The following is an 18,474-nucleotide window of genomic DNA, read 5'->3' on the forward strand; positions in this document are numbered from 1 at the left end:
ATCTCATCAACATTTTTTTTTTTTTATTTACAATTATATTCACTCTATAAAAAAAGCGTATCTGTGTTAAAAAAACAATTCAAGTATGAATCAAAACGGTAGATTTTCCAGTCAGAGATAAATGATTGGTTGAAAATTCACCACCTAAAGATAAAACTGCAGAAAACAAAATTTGACAAACATGTCCGACGAATTTTGATACAAAGCCCAATTTCTTTCGTAGTGAGCATCGATAAAGGTTATTTCTTTTGATTAATCAGATTAAGCATCAGTTGGATTTACGATAAATAGAATTAACAATAGAGCAGTCGATAGTAATGCATCGATAAAAATAAAATGAAATAAAATGATTGAACCAATAAAAAAAAAAAGGCTAAATCTGAATCGAAATGAAAAATCTCGATTCAAAATCAGCTTGAAAAAACAAATGGTAACTACAAGTACAACCAAACGGATTCACCGGCAAAGTTACTCTTCGATTCGTGCGGAAGAGCTTCGTTCACGACCTGCTCTATTGTCCCTGCAATCACCAGATAACTCAAACGCCTAACCCAATCGTCCTTATTCGCAAGCAAACCTCTCTGCGTCAAATAATCATCATAACCGCACACTTTTTTCATTCCAAACCACTCCCACCACCCCGGCATCGAACGAGCATCAACCCCTTTTGCCCCCACCCAGAAAAGTATCTCAGGCTCGATCTGTACCACTAAAAAAAAAAAAAAAAAAAAAAAAAAAAAAAAAAAAAAAAAAAAAAAAAAAAAGATCCCTCACTGTACAAAAGTACCCACGACGCAAGAGAGCCGGCGCCCCGAGCACCTCTGCCAAGATTCGTTCCTCCCCTTTTCCCTCGGATATCAATCTGCCATTACCCCCGAGAAGAGGCGGTGTGCTCTCCGTTCAAAAGCCATCATTATATCCTATACACACGGATACCTGTACATATACATACACTCGTTGCTCCACCGTCGTGTTTTCGCACGGAAGAACAAGACGGAAAGAGAAAAAAAAAATGCAGGAATATAGATGCGGACGTACAACATAAACGTATGCACGTCCCATTGCACAACCGCCGACTATGATCCATCCATGTAGTGTTGTGTGGGTGAAAGCTGCTGGGACTCGTGTGTTCGTGCATGGGGTTTCCGCGTTTGGTTGATTGCACGTTTTTTTTTTTTTTGTTTTTTTTCCATCACGAAATGCTAATGGCTTTTAGAGGATGTCGTTTCAAACATCAAACATACTGGTCAGACAGCGATCATTCGGTCGTTTGGAGCAAAACCGCTCACATCGTTTGACATCTTCAATCAGTATATTGAGAAAATAGAAAAGGTACCCATTCTGCAACTTAATCACTCTGATACATGTGTGTTGTAATTATCTTATTCGACAATACTTGAAAATAAACGGAACCACTCGAAAACGTGGAATATTCTCTTTTTGTCCCATATCAATTTAATGGTGTAACATATCATTGTATACTATACGTATAACATGTATCGAAATTAGTTTTGGTAGTGACTTCCATTGAAACTATCAAGTTTTTAAATTTTAATAAATAAAATTGTTCCAGCGTACCGGGTACATTCGTATTGGCAAATTCAGCGTATTTTTTTTTTTTTTTTTTTTTTTTGTTTCGTCGGGCTCATCCGATAATGGATATTGTAACGGTCATTCTTCTTCGGTTCCAGCTTCACGTATTAGTAATTCAAATTTTAAACAACAGCTAGAAACGAGTGGTACATGAAAATGCAATAATCAAAACAAATAGAGCGTTTGAAACGTAAACGAAGTTTATGATTCCATTTGATGTACTTTTACTGCTCCGTTGTATTTTTTGCACAAACTTTCTCGAGGTCCCGGTCGTTGTGAAAACTTTAATGTATATAAAGAAGAAAAATTTTTAAAAAAAGTGCCATTACAACAAACCGATGATCCTTTGTCTGTGCAAAGAACACACATAGGCGCACCCGAACCGATTTCCATGCCTAAAATCGAAACAGCGTGCAGTTTGACGGACGGCTGGCAAAATCATAAAAACACTTTACGAGGTGTCATAGTTTCTCTGGAAGCACTTTTATGGTCATTTGGGCGATAAAACCCGCTTGATCGCGAATCGCGAATCGTAAATCTTGTCTTGGCTCGGGGATTCGAGATTCCCGTTTCATTCCTCCCTAAGCAACGTGGCTTTTTAAAAATATTTTTAAACGAATAGTATCTTTACTCGACTCGCAATTTACGACTCGCTGTTTTTTGACGTCCACGTGTAGTTGAAACGTGCATTTCATTGTGTACATCCCTCAAGACGCAACAAAGTATAAAAAAAAGGTCCAAGACTTGCCGATCAAGAGCTAAGAATTTTCTATAAAAACTGTAAATTTCAAATTTACCTATTATATCAATATCCAGGAGGTGTTTACGAGCATAGTATAACCTGTAGAGGCGGAAACGATTATTCAACTCCCGATGACGTATGACAAAAAGTCGTCGGGCGACACGAGTGTATATATTGAAAAAGACTTTGTTGGTGTGAATATGAATAAATTATTTGTACGACGCTTGGGACACGACTTTCATAACACCACGCCTTGTATACTTTGCGCAAGAGCGGAAATGAAAATTCGCCGACAGTGTCGAGATTAGGTGTCAACTCACGTGAATGAGGAAGTGATTTTGCAAAAGTTTCGCAAATTTTCACCAGAAAGATTTTTTCTTTTTTTTTTTGCATTGACGCGGACGAGTGAAAAATCGACTACTTCTGACGGTGAATGTTTAACAACACTATCCATCAAAATATCGTTTACTATTGCATCCGAAATGAAATTAATCTCACCTTTTCAAAATCCTTGGTTTTAACAATCAACTTAACGTAACTAATGGAAATTCGTGTGGTCCAAAGAATCATCCCAATTACCGATTTGTTCAACATTTCAACGGAGACGCACAGTAAATGCCGCAGATTTACTTATTACGCAGCTGCATTTGACTCTTCGTACGCTGCACATCACTCCGACATACCGATCGCTTCCTCCACACGGGCACATCCTCTAATATTTCTATCCATCTCTCCCTACCTCTTTCACTCCTGCGATCGTTACGGCCCGTTACGCTCGGATACGCAAAACCGCTAAGACGGAACGGGTTGGTGCAACAAGTATACACGTATATGAGGGATTTAGGTATATACGCCATGTTACATGTTAGTGTATATGTAATGAAATTGGTGGAGTTGGTAATTTATACAAGTGTCAACGAATGAGTGTGTATGTACACGCGTGGAAGATCGCAGGAGTGAAAAGAGATATACCGATCGAATTCGAGAATCCATTCAATAGAGTTTATTTAGTATTTTAACCAGCTCATGTATGTGCTTATCTCGAAAAAAAAAAATAGTTTTGTAAATGAGATTCCTTATCAAGAAAAAAAATTTTTTAGATCATAATATTATGACACATGGAAATAAAGTGTTTTTAAGATAAAACGCTTTGATCTGTACACTTTTGCGATAGCTGTTTCAGGCAGTTTTGCTATACATTAATAGCAGCAGGTGTTCATTAGAGATAGCACTTTCCATTTTCTCGATCGCTCGTTTTGTTGGGATTCAATCAATTTTAAACTTTTCGAACTTACATAACGACGACGAGCATCACACATGTTACAGCGAACTCATAAACCGTAACGGCGAGTTTGTACTTTCGCCGTTTTTTCTCAATGAAAACATTTTGCACGCGCATGACGGCTGTGGTTCGTATATCGATCGCTCGAGTAAATACTCATCGTAGACGCAAGAAAATCGCATGGAAGCAAGGCGTAGCGCACAATTGAAAAATCACTGTTTTGTCAAATGACTGTAATTTTTAACGTCGAGTCGACCGAAGCAAATTCATACGCGTGACATCTGTACTCTGTTAACACAAAAAAAAAAAATTATAATAATAGCATTTATACCATAAAATAATATGTGCCGATTTTTCCCCGCAGATAAGTCGATTGCTTCATCGTAAATCCAACTACATCAATCGTACAATTTTTCAACAACAAAAACTTAATCCATCGCGTTGCAGGTATCGGTTATCTATCAGTTATTAGTAGAGCTGGTAACAGTAACCGAAGATATACTACCTCATTCGTATCACCTTGGCGCACATAATATGTGTATTACGCGATGCGTGTGTATAAAATAATTGTGCACACGTACAATGGGGTATAGATACACCCACTGGACGCGGCGATTCTTTCGCATTATAATATACATGTGTATTATACATCCGATTAGTCGAAGAGCAGGCGCGCGGGAAACGAAAAGGGGGGTAGCAGCGAAGAAGCCGTACAATGTGCGAGTACGTGTATACGCGCGAGAGGCGCGCACTCGCTTTCGATACTTACTTTGTTGGGTCGCTCTTGTTTTTCTTTTTTTTTCTTTTTTTTACCGTGTTGTTTGCTCCCTTTTGCTTTTCCATCGGAGAAGAAAGAAAGAAAGAGTGTCTATTTTTCGTCATTTTCTTGTATTGCAAGACGCACTTGGTAGTTGGATGGAGTAGTGCCATTGTGGCGACAGAGCACGTTACAAGTGCGGGGACACCGTGATCGGTAATCATGTCCTGCTCGGAGGAAGAGGAGGATCATGGGGACGAAGAGAGCGCGGCTACGGTGCGCGCAAAGATCGCCCTGCTCGAAGGTCCATCTCTTTTGTTTTTCGACTCTTTTTTTCTTTTTTTTTTTTCTTTTTTTTTTTTTACTTGTTTCGTGCGTTTTCCGGTGATTGAAAAGACTCGCGTGATGGATGATTGTTTACCCGGAGGGTTTGGATCGGTATAGGTACAGTGCGTGAGTTACTTGCTTGTACGCAACCTTTGAGATTCGCAGCTTGAGATTGCAATATGATTTTGTTGAAACGTGCAGTTGTTTATATGGTTGTGGATTGTTGTTGTGATTCGTCAAACTGATTGAGGTTTTCCTTTTTCGAACCGATTCGATATAATGGGTATGTTTACCGAACGCCGTTGCACTGGAAAGTCGAGGAGACAAAGAATGTTCCAGTGGCTCTTACGGACTATCGTAGTGACCATATTGTGATTGTTACTATATAATAATTGATTTGTGGATCTTAGTTTAGATCGACAGAGGACTTTTGAAAACGATCGTGCTTTTTTGGCAAATTTTCAAATTCAAAGTTTACGAGAGAGAACCGTTGGTGCGTACGAACAGATAGTTCTTAAAATAACAAATCGTTGCAGAGAGGGTTAAGGATAAAAAAAAAATTACATCAGCACGCATGTATTTCTCATGAAATCTCATTAATTTAGACAATACATTGTCAACCAACTGTGCCCCTTAATTTGCTCACAGTAAATACATACAAAAATGTCAAAAGCATAATCATCAGGTCGATAAATCAAAGTAAACATTCTAAAATCAAATCTAAACTTTTTTGTCACCAGGAAAGGATATAATGGCACCAGTTCTGGGTATCCCACCGCCGCCACCACCTGCGCCGCACATGGGTCCAGATGGCCTGATTCTGCCTCGAAAGCCGTACAATCCGTGCGTGATCTCGACCAGCCACAAAGAACTGCACAGGGAACTTTTGTTCAACCAAAAAATGTTAGTACATATACATACACATATTGCCTATATGGGTCGCACAAACATTTTTTAAATTATATTATAAGGTGTGTGTAGGTCAGCTATGCGAGTTCACCTCAATCGTACAAATTCAATTTCCGTGAACTAAATACCTATACTCGAGTTTTTACGCCACAAGCGTTTTTTTTTCTCTCGCGTATAGTTTAATCTCTTTTATTCGCTTCGTATACACTTTTATAGTTTTCATAAACATATTCAATTTACATTTTCAATGATAAGATGAATAAAAAATAATTAAAAAATTCGTGAACTGAAACAAGATTACATCACTGAGAAATAATGAAAAATAGACTAAACATTTCACAAGACAGTGACTTAATTTTGTTTTAAAATAAAAAAATAAAAAAACAAAGTCATCCAGGGGTGGTGAACGAGCCCTCATACTTGTATGGTGGAAAAGGGTGTAAAAATTAATTTGACGGAAAAAACAACAATGTTTTGCAGCGGCAAAAACGTTCTCAACCAAAAGAGCGAGCTGCAACGAGCGCTGGAGAGACACAGGGAAATGGCCTCGCGCAAAGAGGCCGAGCGCGTACAGGAGGAGTCTTGCAAAAACGATCCACGAACGGCCCTACAACGGGCCATCGAACAGAGAGCGAAGCACATACAGCAATCGGTAAGCCAGCGATTTTTACTTTTCTCACCGATCCTTCCTCGTGCATGCACGTATATATTATATACGTACATGAAATAGAAAAAAACATTACAAGCACTTTTTCAACAAAGTCCTGATGGAAAAGAAATATTACCGATCTCTTTGAAAGTTAATTTTTTTGTAGCATGTTATTTACTCAATTTACTCTTTAAAAAAAATGGAATGATTTTTTTTTTTTTTTTCTTTTTTTTTCAAGTAAAAAACAAAAGATTTTATCAGTATAATTTTTAATTATTATCATTGATTATTCATCATGAAATTCACAAAAGCCATCACCGATGACGCCGATACGATCGACAAACATCCACTCACCAGTAGTAGTTGACCCCCTTTTGTTCCCACAACACATTTTACGCGTATACCTCTTCGCACACGCGTTACGCACAAGACCAATATGCCAACCGATCGATCGATCACCTGCGTCTACAGGTACGCTAAAAATATATTGACATGTTGATGTATATGCTTTCAGCAACAGCCCCAGCAAACGGAGCCGCCTAATCCCTTGGTGACCGCGAGGGCGAAATTACGATCGCGCACAGAGTCCCAGTGAGGCGAAAACCTATAGTACCTACACAATATATGTACTGGAACATCTGAACTTTATGCGTTTTATCACCTAAACACCCCAATGTGCACGCACGCGCTATGAATGAGTATTAGACCCTGCATACATTATTGGATTCATTGGGTTTACAGAGATAAAAGAAAGCATGGAAAAAAAGTAGTAAAATCCTAAAATGTTTCTTTTAGTTTTTTGTGTTTGACACGTGAGATAAAAAACAAAAACAAAAAAAACAAAATAAACAAATACGAGCAATATATACGTCACTCATCGGATGACATAATTGTGTAATGTAGCGTTCGTTTAGCGCGTCGATGAGAGCGAATAATTATATAATAATATAACTAAATGTGTAAATAACTCGAAACGTTGAGGTGAGAAAAAATGAAGGAAGGAAGGAAAGAAAATCAAACGAGTAATCAAACGATATTTATGTACGTTGTGAAAACCCTTTGTCCTTTTGACTCGTCGTATAATAAATGTATACCCTCGAACTTGCACGTTAAATGTAGCAATCGATTGAGTAATATACTGAAAAAGAGTCAAGTTGATGCGAGAGCGCGTGGTTTGGCGAAAAAAATGTTCAATTAACGAGTCGTTGATTGGAAGGGAGCGAACGAGGCAACAAAGGCTGCGAGACGATCATTTGTGGGACCAGCTCTCTCTGCACGTTGATTGAGACGATGAGGAGCAACAACTTGGCGGACAACGGACATGTGCGTGGAATAATCTCTATATATCTCAAGTCTTCTCCGACTTAAGGCCTTAACTGTACTATATTGAATTAGAGAGTGTATTTAATTAAATGATATTGAAGCAGAAATAAATGAATATTATATATATGATTATAATAAATAGCTGTAACTACTCGTAGGCCGGGTTGACACCTTACCAGTTTAATCGTAGAGATACGTGTAACGTGAGAAGATTCAAAGTTTACTCAAATTACTATAAGCCGAATCATAGCAAACAGTATACCGTTTTATTTTTTACGACATTGTATGCTGAAACGATGATTTTACGTTTGACGACTGTAATTGTGTTATTTAGATATTAAAGAAAACAAAACAAACAAACAAGAAGAAAGATTACTGTCGAAAAGTATTCAAATAAATATTCAAATTATTTTATTGGGCTTGTTGTCATTTCCTACAACCTCTGCCTCCAAGATCTTTAAAATACAATCATAAAATGTGGATATGTTGAATTTAAACCACCAGCCGTATTAATGTTGCAATCAACTTTTTTTTTTTTATTCAAAACTCTTATCGACATTTAAATTACATTTTTGAGTGTCGTTAGGCAATCAAGTTGGTAATTTATAATACAAAAATTATACATTTTTCCTCTTAATAATCGTCGCCACGTGAAATGACTTCCTTGCACGTGGGCCGTAGCACTATTGTGTGCTCAAATTGGGCGGTATAGGATCCCTTAACATCGACCAGCGGCGGGTAAGCCTCGACCGCACCTTTATCACACAGATCCTTGAGAGCCATTTGGTACTTGGTACAGCCAAGACGATCCAACCAGCGTTTACAGAATGCTAGCGTACCTGAAAAAAAAAAAAAAAAAAAAAAAAACAATATTTTGCACCTGATTTCGTAAGTGTCAAAAAATTAAAAACTCTGATAGCACTTACCAAAATTTTTGTTTATCGTGTTGAGAAGCGACTTGCTGCTCTGTAACCTTAGAGGTACAAAACCAGATTCAAAAGGCTTCATGTAATGAGAGCAATCGAAATCATCATGGACTACTCCGCGTCCGGTAGATCCAAAGGTCTCGATCGCGTAAAATTCATTCTCCTCCATCCTGGTGCATTCACCACCCTTGACTATTGGCACGGTTTTACCAGCATGGATTCTATAAGGCGCTATGGAATGACCATTCAAGTTCCTAATGGACTTTACCTGTTAAAAGTTATACTTACATAAAATTTGACAAACAAGTAAACATATCGCCTTAGATTGTAAATATTTCGTTTGAAAAAATACCTTGTAAGTCTTTCCATCCAATTCAACTTCATAAGACTCCATGACTTCCTGAATAGCAGCACCAACATCGCAAAGCTGCACGTCGATACCAGCTGCCTTGATACCAGTATTTGTAGCATCCCTGACAGCCTCTATGAGCTTATCATACTTTGGATTAAAAGATAACGTAAATGCACAATCGATGATACGACCATTGATATGAGTACCAAAGTCAATTTTGGTAACATCATCATACTGGAGAACAGTGGGATCACCGGCATTTGGTGTGTAATGAGCAGCACAATGATTTCTTGAACAGCCAGTGGGAAAAGCTAAACCAGCTTTGAGGCCGTTCTCGTTGATAAGTCTCCTGGCTGTCTCCTCGAGCTCATTGCAAATTTCGATCATTGTCATGCCAGGCTTTATCCACTGTTGCATGTGTTTCCTCGTGCGCCTGTGGGCTTCAGCTGCCAGACGAGCTTCATTGTAAATGTCATTTTGCAAGCGGTCGAGATAACGAGCTTCCTCGCTGGTGAAACGTTCCTTTGCCTTTTGCTCATCTATGCCAGTAGCTGGAGGATAGTCCATAATCTCACCAACCGGGTAATTACCATCTAGGTAGTAGGAGGTGACGGGAAACGCTATGGGATCCTTGTTCCCGCCTTTACCTCGGTTTTTACGCTTTTTTTTCTTTTTCTTTTCATCAGCTTCCCCACCATCTTCTCCACCGTCCTCTCCGTTTTCATCCTCATCTTTTCACATGGTACGAATAAACGAGAGCAATGTAAGTTACAAGAAATTTAAAATGTACAAAATATAAAATACAAAATTGATGGTATACACGGTGTGATTGGTCATTTCAAATGTATTATGTCTAATCTTGAGCAAATAAATTTGTCATTGATACAGTGACAATATCAACAATGAAATAATTTTAAAAAATAAAGCAAAATAATATCAAAACAAATCAAAAATGTACTGACAATTACATTAAAATAAACTTAAAACTTAACGAACCTTTGCCAGGGACAATGTTCTCCTTGGCTTTTTCTTCATCCCCCTCTGGAACATCAGCACTGGCTTCTCCGGCACCTACAACATTACCACCAAAATCACCACCCAATTAAAAAACAATATCGATAGCCAAAAGAATACAACGAGCACGTGTACAACACTTGAAATCCTAACCACTTCACTAATGAATCAACCTTACATCAACGAAAGCTAGGGTAAAAAAACTCTTATTGAAACTGCTTATCAATCAAGTAAATAGTCCAAAAAAAAAAAAAAAAGAATGATAAAAAACAAAAATATATCGGTGAAATAATCGTGAAATAATCAAGCAGAGCTCCAAAAGTGGTCAAAGTTGATAGAACCATGAAAAAAGAAAAAAAAAAAGCTGAACACTAACCAGCCTTCTTCTTCTTCTTTTTCTTCTTCTTCTTGGTGGATGCCTCGGCTCCAGCCTCCACACCCTCGTCGACAATATCGTCGTCTTTCTCCTCGTCCACGAGCTTCTCCGCAGACTTGCCCACTTCGTCGTGCACCGCCGCCATGTTCGACTGTTATATTTATATGTAATCAGAGATAACTCTTTCGCAAAGTATAAACAATACCGTAATTAACAATAAAAGATGCTAAAATTTACCTTTCGCACTTATCGAAATCGAAGAATTCTCCTGACTCCTGACTATCCCCTAAGGAGCGAGTCAGTGTCAGCCGTTGGTTCGGCAGGGTTTTTTTTTTCTACGATAATTTTGCAATAGCGCCATCTCACGCGGCTGATTTTCAACTAAATAGTATTTACTCCTCAAACGGCTAAAACTATAAAACTCTCGGAAAATTATATCCACCAGACTACCAGACACTCCATGACTCCAGAGTAGTGGAAGGGCATAAGATTTTCCATTTTCTGATTTATTTTTATAATTTTATCATTTTGGATTCTGGTAAAGAGAGCAAGTAAAGGTAAAAGGTCAAAAGTATTGTAATTTTGTAAATATGGTCGATTTTATAAGCCATATAAGATTAGCAGAATATTTAAACTTTTGGAGATCAATTTTCGGGTGAAATATAAATTGTAAGCTTGCCGCAAATAGTAAAGACATAATTAATTTTTTATTTTATATCTGTAAAATTAGTTGCGGCTGGTTTATAATTGATTTAATAGATCTGTTATGAGTAGTAATAATTATTTGGATCAGCGCCATCTAGCGGTCGTAATTTTTTTGGCCAAAAATTGCTTCTAAAATTCTGAAGGAGACCTTTAGGCAGTTTAGCCCTAGAGCCATTTAGTTAATTATAAACCAGCCGCAACTTATCAAATAGATACAAAATAAAAAGTTAACGATGTCTTTGCTATTTGCGGCAAGTTTGCAATTTATCTTTTATCCGAAAGTATAAATATATAGAAAGTCAATATTCGGGTAGAAGATAAATTGCAAGCTTGCCGCAAACGGCACAAACATAGTTAACTTTTTATTTCGTATCTATCAAATTAGTTGCGGCTGGTTTATAATTGATTAAATGGCTCTAGGGCTAAACTGCCTAAAGCTCTCCTTCAGAATTTCAAAAGCAATTTTTGGCCAAAAAAATTTCGACCGCTAGATGGCGCTGATCCAAATAATTATCACTACTTATAGTATTACTATTTAATCATTTATAAACCAGCCGCAATTAGTTTTATAAATACAAAATAAAAAGTGAACGTTGTTTGTTTGATTGGCGGCAAGTTTACAATTTGTCTTTTACCCGAAAGTATAAATATGTGAGAGGTTAATATTCGGGTAAAAGATAGATTGTTAACTTGCCGCCAATTAAACAAACCATGTTAAATTTTTATTTCATATTTACAAAATTAGTTGCGGCTGGTTTATAACTAGTTATATGGCTCTACAATAAGTTGTAATAATTATTTAAATCAGCGCCATCTAGCGGTCGAAATTTTTTTGGCCAAAAATTGCTTCTGAAATTCTGAAGGAGAGCTTTAGGCAATTTAGCCCTAGAGCCATTTAACCACTTATAAACCAGCCGCAACTTTTCAACTAGATACAAAATAAAAAACTAACGATGGTTGTGCTACTTGCGGCAAGTTTGCAGTGTGTTTTTTACACGAATATTGACCTCCTATATATTTATACTTTCGGGTAATATATAAATTGTAAACATGCCGCAAGTAGCACAACCATCGTTAATTATTTATTTTGTATCTATTTGAAAAGTTGCGGCTAGTTTATAATTGATTAAATGGCTCTTGGTTGAAAGCTCTTTGTAGGGCTTTGTAAGGCGCGCGCGTGTACTGCAGTCGACAAAGTAGGTATCGTACTTACCTATTGTAGAATGTCGATAATCCAGGTTCTTTTTATCGACGGTTGTTAATACGACCGTAAACGGAACCTGTACCACCTAAACACAGGGGGTACTTTTTAGTTCAAAATCAGCCACGCCAGATGGCGCTGATCATGGCCGATAGTGGGGGATCACCCCCAGAAAGGCTGTATTCCGCATGCAAATGCTGCCAGCAGTTAAGTTGCGTAGGTCATCCTTATAGTAGAGCCATTTAATGAATTATAAACCAGCCGCAACTAATTTGGTAGATACAAAATAAATAGTTAACGATGTTTGTGCTACTTGCGGCAAGTTTGCAGTGTATGTTTTACACGAATATTGACCTCCTATTTATTTATACTTTTGGGTGAAAAATAAATTTTTAACTTGCCGCCAACAGTGCAAATAACGTTAACTTTTCATTTTGTATTTATAAAATTAGTTGCGGCTGGTTTATAATTAATTAAATGGCTCTACTATAAGCAGTAATAGTCATTTGGATCAGCGCCATCTAGCGGTCGTGATTTTTTTGGCCAAAAATTGCTTCTGAAATTCTGAAGGAGAGCTTTAGGCAGTTTAGCCCTAGAGCTATTTACTCACTTATAAACCAGCCGCAACTTTTGAAATAGATACAAAATAAATAGTTAACGATGTTTGTGCTACTTGCGGCAAGTTTGCAGTGTATGTTTTACACGAATATTGACCTCCTATATATTTATACTTTCGGGTAATAGATAAATTGTAAACATGCCGCAAGTAGCACAACCATCGTTAATTATTTATTTTGTATCTATTTGAAAAGTTGCGGCTGGTTTATAAGTGGTTAAATGGCTCTAAGGCTAAATTGCCTAAAGCTCTCCTTCAGAATTTCAGAAGCAATTTTTGGCCAAAAAAATTTCGACCGCTAGATGGCGCTGATCCAAATAATTATTACTACTCATAACAGATCTATTAAATCAATTATAAACCAGCCGCAACTAATTTTACAGATATAAAATAAAAAATTAATTATGTCTTTACTATTTGCGGCAAGCTTACAATTTATATTTCACCCGAAAATTGATCTCCAAAAGTTTAAATATTCTGCTAATCTTATATGGCTTATAAAATCGACCATATTTACAAAATTACAATACTTTTGACCTTTTACCTTTAACTCATGGAAGCATAGCCCTTTAACTTTACAGTTCCAATAATAAGTTAACTTATATAATATGTACATAGCAAAATTTCTGTTCCAGAAATCTTCAAAATCTCAGTAATAGTATGAAACTTAATTGATATTTTTTAATTCATATCAAAAATAGAAGTACATAGCGTTTTGAAACTTTAAGTACATTTTTTTTTCATCTGATTGACCTGTAATCTGAACCCTATCTTCTCCATTACGTTATCTAGTGAAGTACTTGCCAATTCAACCACTATTCGATAATTAAAAGGGTTTAAATAATAAAAACTTACTTTTTTTGGCGTAAATTAAGCTTCATTTCTTGAAGAATCACCATTTTACGAAAAACGTATAAGAATAATATCCCAAATATGTACTTTACTGTCAATACTCATGTAGTTTTCAAAAACTTTTGTTTTACACTTCTATATGGTGACACAGAGGACGTTCTTGTTAAAAATCTTGGTATTTGCTGACAGCCACCATTATGTAACTTTTGTCACTTTTTTTATAAAAATCAGCAGCTATAAATACAAAAATTTAAGGTTCACACATTAAAAGAACAAATTAATTGTTTAGATAAGAATTTATTCATAACTAATATTTAAAAATCAACATACATGTAAAACAATTGAAAGCAATTCACCTTACAACTTAGTTGAACGCATTCATATTTAGCAAATACAATATAATTAAAAATTCAATAAGATCTACGCATGATGAGGATCCTATACTTAGATTGCAGTACTCGTTACTCTTGATAAAAAATATTACATTATCCACTTTATACATTACACAGGCGCACTTGTTTTCTCTCGTCAAACTTTGTTTAACCAACCGAGGAGGTAATGAGCTCAGTGATGTCGGGATCCGACGAGCGTACGGTGAACTGCATAGTGACCAGTTCAGTAAGCGCGAACTTTGCCCTTGCCAATACTTCTTTGCCGCCACGGAATACTCCGGACAAAAGAAGGGTGTGTTGCGTGGCGCCTGATTTTACGCGATCCGATCGCTCGACAGGCTCGAGTCCCAGTAACATCACCAAACTCTGTATCGCAGCCTCGATACTCGTGATGTTTTCGCCCAGGGCGAAGATCTGCTCGTTCGTGAAGTAATTGCGCGCTTCAGCGGACTCCCACAAGCTCGAAAAGTCGACGTTGCGCGTATTGCTGTTTCGCACTTGGTCTCGCAATGTTATTTCTAAATTTTCCAGCTGAAAAGTTGGTTATTGCAATTATTAACACCACTAAGTGGGATAAGTTATTTAATACACCGACAAAAGAATCGAATTAAAGGTACTTACAATGTATTCGTCTTGGTAGCCTTGATCGGTATCTGGGATCCCAGTTGCAGGATCGCAATCGTAAGCCATGAACCGCAACGTCGTGGGGAGCGTAATGATCGTCGACTGAACGTCTTCTGGGAAATTCAATACTGTATAAGTCGAACCTGGCTCGTTGTAAGGCAGATGTGGACACGGTACTTCGCACACGACGTCATATCTGTTGGATCATGATAAAAAAATAATTAATTAGTGCATAAATTTATGATGGTATGCAAATATTCGAGAGACACGTACACATCTTGACCGTCCACCGTGACGCAAACGTCCTGCAGTTTTTGATCGTTGAGAGTATTCAAACAATCGAATTGCAAAATAATAAAATCCGAAAAGAAATGTTTAATGCATTTGACGTTGTATTCCGTCTCCGACTCTGTGAGCTCGATCGTCGGTGATGACTTGAACAGGGTCGAGTCGCGAATGATAGCTGCAAGCTGTGGTACCTGGGTAAGCTTTTCCATGTAGCTTTCTTCCCTCGTTAGTCGCGGCTGTGTCGGCCTGACCGTTGCAAGTACTTCTTGTGCCGTTTCTTCAACAACCACGGCTGGTGGAATCTATAATCATAGAACATAGATCCATCAGTTTTACCTTGTAACACATGTACAAAAATTCAACGATAGGATCTAAAAGAAAAAAGTTACCTGAGATATGTCAAAGTCCTCGTCCATGGGTGAGTGCACGTAATTGCGTAGTGCCCTTTCCAAACTCGGCAGAGACAGCTGAGGAGGCTGCACAAGCGGTAGGATGGAAGGATCCGACTTCTGCTGCAGAATCGTGCAGTAGTAGGTCGCCCGGTCGCGTACCTCGTCATCCGAGTCGAGCTGACATCGAGAAAGCAGCACGAGAATATTGGGCAACAGATCTGGACAAGCCGCGGCAAAGTGAGCCAGCGCGGTAACAGCAGCGGCGCGAACGCAGGGGCTCTCAAGGATCACGCGATTGTAGATGAAACGGATGTAGCGCGAGGGCTGCTTCGAGGTCGGGCCTTCCTGGCCGAGCAGATGGAGGATACGAACAGCCAGGGAGACGTGCTCGCAATCCTCTATGAATTCGCAGAGATGACCGAGCCCGGTCTCTTTGGCATCGGCGTTACTCTCCATCACCACGATTATCGTGTCGACGATCGCGGCCTTGTACTCCAGACCACCCTCGTCACGCAACATTGCCGACAGAAAGTTCATCAGTGTGGCGTGCTTGCGAGGGAATTTCTGGCAAAGGGCTCTGTAAAGTATGAAAAAAGTATTTTGTAGTGAAAGTATGAAAAGAAAAAAAAAAAAAAAAACAACAAAAAAAAATTACCAAGATGCACAAACCTCACAACTAACTTCAAAACAGTATTAAAACGCTCACCTGATAGCTTGCACGACGACGACTTTGAACTCGTCAGAAATTTCCGACACAAACGTTGCGATCTGTTTCATCAGACGATCAACAGAACTTTCAGCCCCAGTTTTCAGCAAAGTAGTAATGGCCAAGGTGGCAATTGATCTATTGGAATCAGTGATCAAATTTTCTAGATCCAAATTACAAGCGGTGACAGCGGCAGGGTGAGACATGGCGACCTTGTTGAGGGTGCGAACAGCAGCGAATCTAAGAGCTGGCTTGGGAGAGCTACAAAACAGCTGTAGCACACTGATGGCAGACGCAATTTCTCTGGTGCCACTCTTGCCAAGATTCACAAGAGCATGAGCAGCTTCATAAACAACCATCTCTGACTTGTGGCGAATGCAGCACTCGATGAACTCCAAAAATTCGGATTTCTCATCAACTTCCTCGATCAGTTTACAGGCCATCCTTATCAGCAAACAACAAGCATACGGACTCTTAGGGCTGGACCTCATGAGCTTTTTCACCAGCTTGATGACAGCGTGCTTATCCGACTTTCTCGCTTGATACAACAGACCCAGGGCGTGGTACTGCACCATAACATTGTCGGAATTGAGAGCCTCCTGTGCCTCATTGGCCCACCTCTTGGCAACGTCACTGGACACACTGGTAAGATGCACGGATGACACAAGCGCAGCACTAGACACAGCAGGCGAACGATCCACAATGGCCTGTTTCATGTATCTCTCTATGGTAGCCAGCATAGCTGCATCGGTGATGGTGCAGAGAGCTCGAATGGCAGCAGCTCTGTACTGGTCCTCCTTGCCAGTCATGTCTTTGGTGAGACTCGAGTTGACCATGATGACGTGCTCGGCAATAGAGCTCAGCTCCTTTATGCCCAGGTAGACGAGGCGGCGCAGCACTGCATCCTTTGACTGGAACAGCTTGGTCATGGCGAAAAAGGCCTCCGTGGCCTCGGTCGTACCTAGCTGTTCGCCCTGGTTCAGCAGATAGAGAATCTTTGTCAGGATATGGGCGCATTTTCGCGGATTGACGGGAGTATCGTTGAACGTGCGGGCTTCCTGCAGGACAGTTGTCTTCTCCAAATTCAGAAATGGATTGCCTCCTGGGGGAAGAATTAATTATAAAATAAACAACAGGACTAGTGTTATTCACTGAACAATTGTGGTTCTGGGCCAATTTGATGAGACTTGTTGTTAAGTATATGTGCAACTGCACGTCAACAAAAAATATCAAACAAGCAATGACAACAATAACCTAGCATCGGTACTAATCTTTGGTAAATCGGACGTAACTTTGGATTTTTTTCGTTTGTTAAAGAAACCTACTTACCGTCTTCATCTTCCTTTTTGTCGCGCTTAAACGCGTTCATTTTAGCACAATTACGGTAAAATTTTGATAAATAATCCGTTTCTTTACAGACACGTCAGCTCACCACAGCCGAACCCAGCTGGAGTAAGTTCTCTGTCGCGGCTGGTCGCGGCGGCCATTGAATTCCCCAACACAGACTCCTTTGCCAAAGCTTTCTGCTAATTCTACTCTCTCTCTCTCTCTCTGGCTCTGTACTTATTGCATCAACGTCATCTAGCGTGACTGATTTTGAACTTATGAACTAAAAAGTACCCTGGTCCCCTGGACTACCCCGGATCCGGAGCCACCCCGGAGCCCAGAGTCATCATCTCTCTCCGCTCTCCCACTCCCACCCGCACACATGTGACATGACTCATGTCACATTCACATGAGAGATTTTTGCACTGCGCACTTGCGCAGTGCGCGAGAGCCGAAAACGAATGAAACGAGCGGCCGGACCGGACGACCGGACAGAAAATCTGTTAAGTATAACCTCATTCACAGTTTCTCAGAGAGTTCACAAATGCAGTGTAGGGTTAATACAGCTACTCATACGTGCAGGTAAATTATTCTTCACGATTCTCAGAGAACTTTTAGATAACCTCATTTTATATGTACATACTGAATGTATGCTCAACTACTTGGGTACCCAAAGTCACGAATTCTTAAGTTTTTAAACTTGAAGTGAGCCAAAACGCCTCTATCATTTGCTTTGTTTTTCTTTTTGTTTTCTACTTTTCGTTAACATTTGTCTTTTGGAACTTGGCATGAAGCAACAGCACACGCGATGTATGTACACTTACACTTGCTTCTTAGAATTTTCTTGTTTTCGTTTTTTTTCAGATAAATACGTACAAGCATATTGTCGAGTTAAGTCATTGTCTTGCCAAGCAACTGCATCGACATTAAACCCAAGGTTTAAGTGCAGTCTGTCAATCTTAAGGACAATAAACGTTTAATAAGATGAAAAACGCTGGAATTGGTAATTACTTTGCTTGTCCCAAGTGCCCCACGAGGCACGATGCTAAAGGCTTAACCGGCCACGAGTACAATCTACATTTCGCCAACCATCTTAACTACACGGTCCAGCAACATCAGAGG

General features: G+C 39.0%; 3 protein-coding genes across 6 annotated transcripts in view; 1 reads left to right on the forward strand and 2 right to left on the reverse strand.

Annotated features, from left to right (window-relative positions):
• The window catches only part of LOC106637141 (uncharacterized), a 43,910-nt gene extending 35,914 nt beyond the window's left edge, over positions 1-7,996 (forward strand). For both annotated transcript variants that reach the window (XM_089592223.1, XM_089592224.1), the window contains 3 exons: positions 5,442-5,604; positions 6,091-6,262; positions 6,774-7,996. In XM_089592223.1, coding sequence (XP_089448349.1) covers positions 5,442-5,604; positions 6,091-6,262; positions 6,774-6,854 — 416 coding nt within the window. In that variant the 3' untranslated portion in view covers positions 6,855-7,996. The remainder of the gene's footprint in view (positions 1-5,441; positions 5,605-6,090; positions 6,263-6,773) is intronic.
• A 95-nt stretch (positions 7,997-8,091) lies between these two features.
• On the reverse strand, positions 8,092-10,601 carry und (methionyl aminopeptidase und). 3 transcript variants are annotated; one of them, XM_089592222.1, is made up of 6 exons: positions 10,488-10,601; positions 10,251-10,401; positions 9,857-9,931; positions 8,861-9,591; positions 8,509-8,776; positions 8,092-8,421 (listed from the first exon to the last, which is right to left on the reverse strand). In XM_089592222.1, exons 2-6 carry the CDS (start codon positions 10,393-10,395, stop codon positions 8,216-8,218), a joined length of 1,425 nt encoding a protein of 474 aa, XP_089448348.1. In that variant the 5' UTR covers positions 10,396-10,401; positions 10,488-10,601; the 3' UTR covers positions 8,092-8,215. The 3 variants fall into 3 exon arrangements, with proteins under 3 accessions (XP_089448348.1, XP_014205045.2, XP_014205054.2); XM_014349559.2 differs by having other exon boundaries at positions 10,251-10,406; XM_014349568.2 differs by having other exon boundaries at positions 10,251-10,432.
• Positions 10,602-13,905: 3,304 nt separating this feature from the next.
• Positions 13,906-17,491, reverse strand: gammaCOP (coat protein (coatomer) gamma). The gene is made up of 6 exons (XM_014349995.2): positions 17,356-17,491; positions 16,027-17,128; positions 15,318-15,897; positions 14,914-15,230; positions 14,638-14,836; positions 13,906-14,547 (listed from the first exon to the last, which is right to left on the reverse strand). Exons 1-6 carry the CDS (start codon positions 17,393-17,395, stop codon positions 14,164-14,166), a joined length of 2,622 nt encoding a protein of 873 aa, XP_014205481.2. The 5' UTR covers positions 17,396-17,491; the 3' UTR covers positions 13,906-14,163.
• Between the last annotated feature and the right edge of the window lie 983 nt (positions 17,492-18,474).

The sequence above is a fragment of the Copidosoma floridanum genome, unplaced genomic scaffold (genome assembly GCF_036245765.1).
Source record: "Copidosoma floridanum isolate Cflo_tuat_1 unplaced genomic scaffold, Cflo_Japanese_pri ptg000014l, whole genome shotgun sequence".
Taxonomy (NCBI): Eukaryota; Metazoa; Arthropoda; class Insecta; order Hymenoptera; family Encyrtidae; genus Copidosoma; species Copidosoma floridanum.